Source organism: Bombina bombina, chromosome 8 (assembly GCF_027579735.1).
Source record: "Bombina bombina isolate aBomBom1 chromosome 8, aBomBom1.pri, whole genome shotgun sequence".
Lineage (NCBI taxonomy): Eukaryota > Metazoa > Chordata > Amphibia > Anura > Bombinatoridae > Bombina > Bombina bombina.
In genome coordinates, this window is record NC_069506.1 from 290339901 (window position 1) to 290350205 (window position 10305).

Below are 10305 nucleotides of genomic sequence, written 5' to 3' on the forward strand. Positions count from 1 at the left end.
GGAGGGAGCAGAGTTTCTAGAGTGGATAATGAGGGCCAGAAGAAAAGGTACAAAGAAGGGGCAACTGGGTATGATGCTAGCGGGAATATCATATTTTGGGCAGCTTTACGGGGAGACAGATTGGACCAAGAAGTTTGTGGTGCGAAAAATAGCAAGAGCATGGGGATTAGCGGAGGAAAAAAGGATAGACGGGACAGACGGGTACCAATAACAGAAGATAAGCTGGAAAAAATGCTTCAGGTGCTGCAAGGGGTATGCTCTAACAAAGGGGAAGAAATAATCTTTAGGGCGGCGTTTGCATTCGCCTTTCATTGCGCCATGAGAATAGGCGAGTTACTGCCCAAGAACAAGAGGATAGAAGAGGGAGGGCTGGAAGAAAGGGATGTCCGAATCATGGAGGAGGCAGTGATGATACTGATTAGAAAATCTAAGACGGACAGATCAGGAAAAGGGGTATGGGTAAGCATGCAGGCAACAAAGGGGGTAGGATGCTCGGTGGCATGCGCAAAGAGATACGTAGGGATCAGAAAGGGAGAAGAGAGGGCATTTCTTAGGCATGGGGACAGTACTGCTGTATCGATATACCAATTCAAGAGGGTTCTAAGTATGGTGGTCAAAACCTTAGGTTGGGAGGAGGAATACTTCCCCCCGCATTCATTTCGGATAGGGGCAGCAACCTCAGCAGCAGGCAAGGGGTGCTCTGTAGATCAAATAAAAAAGCAGGGTAGATGGAAATCTGCAGCATTTAAGGCATACATCAGAACAAAAGGGGGGCAGAACTAATGAGAAACGGTTACATGAGATGACGCAATTGGTGACAAACACGATGCCCATTAAAAGTTTATGACAATCACAAAAATTCCTTTTTCTATTTACAGACAGAGCCATAAGAGTATGGATCGTAGGACACTCTTACGTACACTGGGCGCAAGCTAGAGCAATTGCATCAGGGCGAGGAGGGTAGCTAGGTTTTACGCATCAGCAAGCCAATATTAGATGGTTGGGGAAGAGGGGAAGAGGGGAATGTGTTGGGACGAGCTAGTACCAGCAATACAGGGAGCAAGACAAAGGTGGCGTTGCCCCGACGTGTTAATAATACACCTCGGTGGAAATGACATAGGGAGTTGCTCGTTGAAAGAACTAGAGGACAAGATAAAAGGGGTATGCAAATGGTTGAGTGTAGCCTGGCAGTCAGTAATGCTGGTATGGTCCAATATAATATCAAGAATGTACTGGAGGAACTCGCACACCAGTAGGGTAGGTTACAGATCCAGGAGGAAGTTAAATCAGGTAGCGGCGAAGGCAGTAAGAGAAGCAGGGGGGCTGGTAATGGAGCACCCGCTGTTACCTCAAGGACGAGGGTAACAATCAATTGCTGGATGACATTGTGAGGTTGATCCAGAGCATAAAAGAGGTAAGGAAAGGTCACAAACAGAGCAGATAAAATGGCTGAAAGAGAGGGCTCTTTTGGTGGCGGTGAAATTGGGTCCTGCACGCAGGTGGGTGGGAGGGGGTGGGGAGGGTCCTGTGGCATACACTAGCATACAGTGGTGATCTGGTGGTCTAACGAATGGGTGGGCTATGCCATGGGTCTTCTCCTTCCCCTCGTGCCCCGCCAGGGGTGGAACGTGGGGTGTCCCCCCCAAGGCGTGGGACCGCAAGTTCATGTGATTTGTGAATGACGTAAATAAGTTTGTTAAGTTAAAGTTCAATGGCGAATTTTGCTCTCCAGCAAAAATTCTATAAAATAAATAGTGACCTTTCCAATTTTCGCCAAAATAAGTGTCAGTGTGGTTATTTCAGGTGTGAAGTTAAGACATGTGTCTGTTTGATAATGTTTGATTTTGTGGTGAGTTTTAAACGGAGGCAAATGGGGGGCCTCCAAGCCCTTAAGAACAGTGGAGAAAGCGAACGTGCAACGGAGCGCAGATAAGGTTTGGGGTTTCCTGAAGCAGGGAGAATAGCAGGGGCGGGCTAGGCTAGAATTGGGCAACAGGGGCTAGGAGAGGAGGAGCAGAGTGTTACTTAGGGCGAGGTAGGAAGCGCAGCATCTCATTCTAAACTTTTCTTTTGTTTCCCACCCACCCGCCCCTGTTTATAGAAGCAGTAAACCAAGCAGTACAAAAAACTCGGAGAGGTCACTGGAATGGAGAGCTACACTGCACGGCTATGGGCACGATATTGGCTAATTGGTGGAGTCATAATAAGACCACCCGTGCTCCCCATTAAGGGGGTGAACACAGCTGCAACATGGAAGGTGACTCGTGTGGTCTATGCCAACCCGAAATTAAGAGAACAAGCAACTATTATTCAGACAACCCGTGGTCATAAGCGAATCTAACCTGTGATCATGATAAGGCGGTGAAATTGGGTCCTGCACGTGGGCGGGGTGGAAGGGGGTGGGGAGGGACCTTTGGCATACACTAGCCTACAGTGGTGATCCGGTGGTCTAACGAATGGGCGGGCTATGCCATGGGTCTCCTCCTTCCCCTCTTGTGCCCCGCCAGGGGTCGGTGGTGGGGTGTCCCCCCCCAAGGCGTTGGACCGCAAGTTCATGTGATTTGTGAATGACGTAAACAATTTTTTTAAGTTAAAGTTCAATGGCGAATTTTGCTCTCCAGCAAAAATTTCGTAAAATAAATATCCAATTTTCGCCAAAATAAGTGTCAGTGTGGTTATTTCAGGTGTGAAGTTAAGACAAGTGTCTGTTTGATAATGTTTGATTTTGTGGTGAGTTTTAAACGGAGGCGAATGGGGGCCTCCAAGCCCTTAAGATGAAAGTGAGCGCTTGGGGTCTGAAAGAAATATTGTAAAATCATCTGCAAATAAAGAATACATTAAGCTAGTTGTATCTGTGATATTCTGCATAACAACCTGCAAAGAAAACTAGTCTGATGGATATCTTGGGCGTAGATGAGACTAAAGTGAATAAATCCCCATTTATATCGCAAATTAATATCACATATCTGGCTTGTGGGTCAGATTTGATAAATAATCTCTACTGCAGATATGGTAGATATAGATGTGGCAGGAGCCTAAGGGATCTACTTATGGCCAAAGACCCACAACATTGTTATATGAAACAGCAATGGCTCAAAACAAAGAAGAAGGGTTGCTACAAATGCCTGGGATGCACAACATGCACAACCACTCATGTCATCTATCTTTTAAGCTGTTGTTGTGGCCAATTTTATGTGGGAAAAACGACAGACAATGCACGCCTTAGAATGGCTAATCATAGATCAGCCATTAGGAGCGCCTTGGATAAAGGAACATCAGACCAACCTGTGGCAAGACATTTTCTTACGGCCAAACATAAAGTCACAGACCTAAGGTTCATCTTAATTGACCATGTCCCGGCCCTCAAACGGGGTGGGGACAGGGATACAACCTTACTCCAGATGGAAGCTAGATGGATTCATAGACTTTGTACCCTATACCCTAAAGGACTAAATATGTCCAATGACTTCCTCTAATAAATATGTAAAATGACTATTCTTCTTTCCGCTCCTGTGATGATGCACCTGGTGAGATTCGCCCGCGACTGTGGGACACAGGCAAAATGTGGACTCTTGACCAGCGGAGTACAGGTAATACACTTCTTTGGCCATACTTTGACATTTTGTAGGTGATTAACTAACCAGTGAGTTTCATATGTTCTAGTGTGATTAACACGTGGTAGGACCTACCTAAAAGTCTCTTATGGGCCTATTGGGTGGCTGTACACTGATGGAAGCAGGTCATATTAGCACATGACATATGGGTATTCATGGGGTACCTTGGAATATTCTGAAATGAATGGAAGGTCAGCTTGTTTTTGGTCTGTGGACAGATTCTTAACAATGTAACCCTGGAACTTTGTTTGGGTGTATTAACACGGGTCCTATTGGCTCACAAGGACTAACTTTATACTGCTAATTCCTTACTAAGTCATGAGTGAGTTTGTGATGTAACTTTGATTGCCACTTATAACAGTGTACCAATGATAAAACTTGAGGTTCTACTGTATGGACTAGTTGGTGTCCAGGCACAAGGTCTTATACTATATTATCGTATATATGGTTGCACGTATGTGACATTGATTATCCTCTATTTTGCTTATCTGACACTACAGGTAGCTTAACCCTTTGGCTAGAATATGAGACAGTGGATCACGGCTAATAATGTATTAAACCACCAATTATTGTTGGGGTGCTTATGTTGAAATATCAGATGTTTTCATAATATGGAAGGGTATACTGCCTCTTGAAATGCACGCTACTTATCTCAGGCATGAGACATTTGCATACGTCCTATGCACAATCTGATTTCCCTTAGAAGCCTCCTTTTTACACGGATGATTAACCATGGTGATATAGATTTACACGCACTACCCAATATGCTGACCACCTGTAACAACATACACTTTCTTACTGCAGGGGATTCCCTATACGAGACCTCCACTTATAGCCCTGTTCACAGCTAGTATATGTGACAACGGAGTGGCACGATCGCACAGCATTGTTGCTTTTAGGCTCGCAACCAGATCACCATGACGACGCGCATACACACGCATATACGTCACTGATATATGCTAATTACCCATGCGCTAGGCTAATGAACAGTACGGGCGCCGGAGCTGCTTCTCTTGGCGCCTGACAGTAAAAGGGTTTTGTGTTTTCTGACTGTTACGTTTTCCCCACAGAGCTGTTGGAGCTTGATATGTTCTATAGAATGAACATGACTTTTTAACACGCAACGCATCTACCTCTGAGGTAGGATTGATCATTTATCTTAGAGATTACTCCACCCCGGTCTGTTACAACACAATCTAACGTAAACTAACTTCAGGCATAATACTTATTTGAATGAATCCACAGATTACACACTATAAACTCGCAGCTTGTTGTAATATGACATTTGAATTGTATAGGTCTGAGTAGACTGGTAACATACAGTACAACTCCAAAAATCCGGACTGCTTGGGGATTTGTCCAGTCCGTATTTTTGGATTTTCCGGATTCTCAGACATCAATGCTAAAATACAGTACCTTGTAAATAATAAAGGAGATGTGTTAATTTTTTTAATTTTTTTTAATGCAGTAACTAATGCAGTAACTAAATAATGAACAAATTGCCTAGAATAGAGTACAGTACTGTACACATGCATATGTACATTCCTTTCTGTTGCAGGTATTTCTTCGGTACATGCTGAACTGCTTGTTCACCGAATGCTAACACCTGCTACACCTGGTGATCCGCTTGTGAACTGAGCTTCTGCGATGCAGGATGGCTATTAGCAGATGTTTCCTCTGTTTTAAAAGATAAAAAGAGATGTTTTTTTAGTAAATACTGCACTGTGTAAGGCGTTTCATTTTTACAGTATTAAAATAAAGTACAGTACTGTACCTGCATATGACATGTTTTCTTCTTCCTGCTGTGCAAGGTGATCTGTTTGTGGATTGAGTGTTGTGAGTGTTTGCTGCTGCAGTTGATTGGTAGTTTGGATGGCAGATGCTTCTGTTGTTTTTTGTAAATATCTTCGTATGTCACATTGTCTGCGACTTTGTAATTTCTTTGTGATAAAATTATTTTGCACCATGTGCACTTGCATGACGTCTTGGAGTGTAAAGCTATGGTTTTGTTCCACAAATTTCACAATGGTTTCCATGCATTTTTCAGCAGTAGCCCAAGATACCTTTTCAGTTTCAAGTCTGTCATCTTCTTCATCAGATTTTTCAGAAGTGTGCTCCTCTGTCTGATCTGGATTTGTGATGCTGTCAATGATTTCTTGATCAGTAAAAGTGGCTGCAATCTCAACATCATCTTCAATGCATATCCACTCTTCTAGGTCCTCTTCATTAAGTTTGCATAGAGGGTTGTCTTCCTGGGCTAATTTGACAGATTGCATGAGTTCATTCACTTCAGATGCTCTCTGCTCTACAAGGAACCCTTCAAGATCTTCATTTTCCTCACACTCTAGCTCTCCATGCATCACATTTGGCCATAACTTTCGCCAAGCTCTTAAAAGAGTTACAGGCTTGACTGTGTTCCATGCAGTTACAAGAGAAAACACTGCATCTTTTATTGTAAAGCTACGTTGAAATTCTATAGAATCAACATCCTTGTTTAACATTTTCATCATAAAGTCATTTTTATAATGGCATTTGAAGTTCCTAATGACTCCTTGGTCCATGGGCTGAATTAGTGATGTAACATTTGGTGGCAAGTAAGATGCAAAAATATTTCCACAATCAGACACTAATTTTGATTCATGGGGGTGAGCCCTACAGTTGTCAAGAAGCAGCAAGCACTTTGTGTTAGCAGGTTTTCCCAAATTTGTTAGGTTCTGGCGGACTGATGGAATAAAATCATTAACAAACCAATCTTGAAAAATGTCTTTGTCCATCCAAGCATTTTTTTGAGCTTTATAAGTCACAGGGAGGTGCAAAATTCCTTTAAATGCCCGTGGGCGCTTATATTTGCCAATCACCAGAAGCTTGATTTTATGCTGTCCAGAAGCATTAGCACAGGTGAGGACAGTAAGTCTTTCTTTATTCATCTTAAAACCTTTAGCATTTCGTTCTTGGTTTCCAGCCAGAGTTTTAGTGGGCAGACATTTCCAGAAAACACCTGTTTCATCTGCATTGTAAATTTGATCAGGTGTGAGATCATAGTCAATGACAATTTTTTCAAATGTTGCACTATAATCTGCTGCAGCATGTGTATCAGCTGACTGCCTTTCTCCAACAACATTTAGCTGTCTAATACCATGACGCATTTTAAAATTCCTAAGCCACCCACTGCTAAAGTTACATTCAGAATCAATGTTCATTTGCTCCTTAAAAGATTTTGCTTTGGTGATAAGCATTGGCCCAGAAATTGCCATACCTTCTGATCGTTTAATCAAAAACCATTCATGCAAAACCTTATCAAGATTTTCTAACTTTGGCTTATGTAAACTTTTTCTTTCTGCAATTTTGTTGTAAGGCTCAGATGAGGCTGTAAACTGTAGAATTTTATTTTTGGAATTTTTTATATCATAAATGGTAGACTTTCCAATGTCATATGTTTCCATTAGAACAGAAACACTAACCCCTGATTCAAGTTTTTTGATGATTTCAAGTTTGTCACTCAATTTTAGAGTGTTTCTCCTACGCTTCTGTTTATCCACTTTAGGAGACATTGGTGGTACAGTACTGTATAACGGTACTGTGCAGTGTAAAGATGCTAAATACCTGCACAGGTACCGGTCATGTACTAGTTGTGGAGCTCAGATTTCACTTTTTGCCGCACCCGCACTGAAATTTGCATGCGCTTTGAGAAACCAACACCCGGAAGTTGTGATCGCGCCGGAGTCCGGATTCTCGGGTTGTCCGGATTTCCGGGGTCCGGATTTTTGGAGTTGTACTGTATATAGATCCTGGGACTGAATGTGATATACTGCGACATATGAATAATGTAACATATGAGTGTTTATCTAACATCAATGTTTTGGAATTTGTATGCCTCTAAATGTAATGATTTAACTTAGGTATGAACTTATGGTTGCCTAGATCCACTTACATATTTAATGATGTACATAGCTGATAGTTTATGCATTTATTATTCCATCTATACAATTTTGAAGCATATATGAATGCCTGTATTAGTAGTAAGGTCACACTGAGGTATGCAGGCGTTATCACCATGACAACTCCAGTTTTGGCGCAATTCACATTTGATTTGGTGGTGGGTGGGGCTTAAGGGGTACATAAGTCACTGTGTTCAGTTGTTTGTTCTGGTCTGAGGAAGGGATCTGTGAACTCCGAAACGTTACCTAATAAATTAGTTTTTCTGTAAAACCCAGTGAGTGCAGTCCTATGTTGAAGAATACTATTAATATTATTTGATCTGTCACCCTGGTTGGCGACTATACGACATTGGGAGTGCAGATACACATGGAGGATATATATATATGTGTGTGTGTGTGTTCTCAGGGGGTTTTGACAGCATGCAGTTGTCATATTTATATGCTTGAAGATATTGATTGTATTCTACATTTTTTATTGAAAGGCAATACATCTGATGCTAAGTTTGAATTTTATTATACACTATAGTTAGGATTTTTAATTGCTTATAGTCTCTAGAGTATTTTCACAATATGTGTATTTAGTTTATATTTCTTTAACTTGTTTTTTGTTTATTACAAATGATTTGGTTTATTTGAGTATTTGGTGTTTTTTCTTTAATTACCTTAATACTGTACAGTACCATTATTATTTGCCTGCTGAAAACTATACATTACCATTATTAATTACCTTAATACTGTACAGTGCCATTTTTATTTGCCTGCTGAATACTGTACATTAATAATGGTACTGTACAGTATTAAGGTAATTAATAATGGTACGGTACAGTATTCAGTCAATTAATAATGGTACTGTACAGTATTAAGGTAATTAATAATGGTAATTGACTGAATACTGTACCGTACCATTATTAATTGACTGAATAATGTACAGTACCATCACTAATTGCCAGATGAATACTGTACAGTGCCATTATTAATTGCCTGATGAATTCTGTACAATACCATTATTAATTGCCTGATGAATACTGTACAATACAGTAATTGCCTGATGAATACTGTACAGTACCATTAACTGCCTTAATACTGTACAACACCATTATTAATTGCCTGATGAATACTGTACAGTACCATAATTTGCCAGATGAATTCTGTACAATAACATTATTAATTGCCTGATGGATACTGTACAGTATCCTTATTAACTGCCTGAGGAATACTATACAGTACCAATATTAATGGCCTAATGCATACTGTATAGTACCATTATTAATTACCTGATGAATACTGTACAGTACCATTAGTAACTGCTCACATACTGTAAGTACCATTATTAATTGCCTTATGAATACTGTACAGTACCATTAGTAACTGCTCACATACTGTACAGTACCATTATTAACTGCCCAATGAATACTGTACAGTACCATTATTAATTACCTGATGAATACTGTACAGTACCATTATTGATTGCCTGGTGAATACTGTACAGTACCATTATTAATTGCCTGATGAATACTGTACAGTACCATTATTGTCTGATGAATACTGTACAGTACTATTATTAATTGCCTGATTAATACTGTACAGTACCATTATTAATTGCCTGATGAATACTGTACAGTACCATTATAATTTGCCTGATGATTACTGTACAGTATCCTTATAAACTGCCTGATGAATATTGTACAGTGCCCTTATTAATTACCTGATGAATACTGTACAGTATCCTTATAAACTGCCTGATGAATATTGTGCAGTACCATTATTAATTACCTGATGAATACTGTACACAATACCATTATTAAATGTCTGATTCATACTGTACAGTACCATTATTAATTGCCTGATGAATACTGTACAGTACCATTATTAACTGCCTGATGAATGCTGTACAGTACCATTATTAATTGCCTGATGAATACTGTACAGTACCATTATTAACTGCCTGATGAATGCTGTACAGTACCATTATTAACTGCCTGATGAATACTATACAGTACCATTATTAATTGCCTGATGAATACTATACAGTACCATTATTAATTGCCTGATGAATACTGTACAGTACCATTATTAACTGCCTGATGAATACTGTACAGTACCATTATTAATTGCCTGATGAATAATGTACAGTACCATTAGTAACTGCTCACATACTGTACAGCACTATTGTACCATTATTAATTGCCTGATGAATACTGTACAGTACCATTATTAACTGCCTGATGAATGCTGTACAGTACTATTATTAATTGCCTGATGAATACTGTACAGTACCATTATTAACTGCCTGATGATTACTGTACAGTACCATTATTAATTGCCTGATGAATAATGTACAGTACCATTAGTAACTGCTCACATACTGTACAGTACCATTATTAATTGCCTGATGAATACTGTACAGTACCATTATTAATTGCCTGATGAATATTGTACAATACCATTATTAATTGCCTGATGAATACTGTACAGTACCATTATTAATTGCCTGATGAATACTGTACAGTACCATTATTAATTGCCTGATGAATACTGTACAGTACCATTATTAACTGCCTGATGAATATTGTACAATACCATTATTAACTGCCTGATGAATACTGTACAGTAACATTATTAACTGCCTGATAAATACTGTACAGCATCCTTATTAATTGCCTGATGAATACTGTACAGTACCATTATTAACTGCCTGATAAATACTGTACAGCATCCTTATTAACTGCCTGATGAATACTGTACAGTACCAT

The 10305-nt window shown here is 39.9% G+C and overlaps 1 protein-coding gene across 1 annotated transcript; it reads right to left on the bottom strand.

Annotated features, from left to right (window-relative positions):
- Positions 1-5223: 5223 nt before the first annotated feature.
- Positions 5224-7231, bottom strand: LOC128639012 (jerky protein homolog). The gene is made up of 2 exons (XM_053691151.1): positions 5389-7231; positions 5224-5291 (listed from the first exon to the last, which is right to left on the bottom strand). The coding sequence occupies exons 1-2, from the start codon at positions 7163-7165 to the stop codon at positions 5224-5226; spliced, it is 1845 nt and encodes a 614-aa protein (XP_053547126.1). The 5' UTR covers positions 7166-7231.
- Positions 7232-10305: the final 3074 nt, after the last annotated feature.

Coding starts and splice junctions, on each gene's coding strand:
- LOC128639012 (XM_053691151.1), bottom strand. CDS start 7,165: ATGTCTCCTAAAGTGGATAAACAGAAGCGTAGGAGAAACACTCTAAAA. Junction 5,292..5,388: donor AGAAAACATGTCATATGCAG/GTACAGTACTGT, acceptor CTTTTAAAACAG/AGGAAACATCTGCTAATAGC.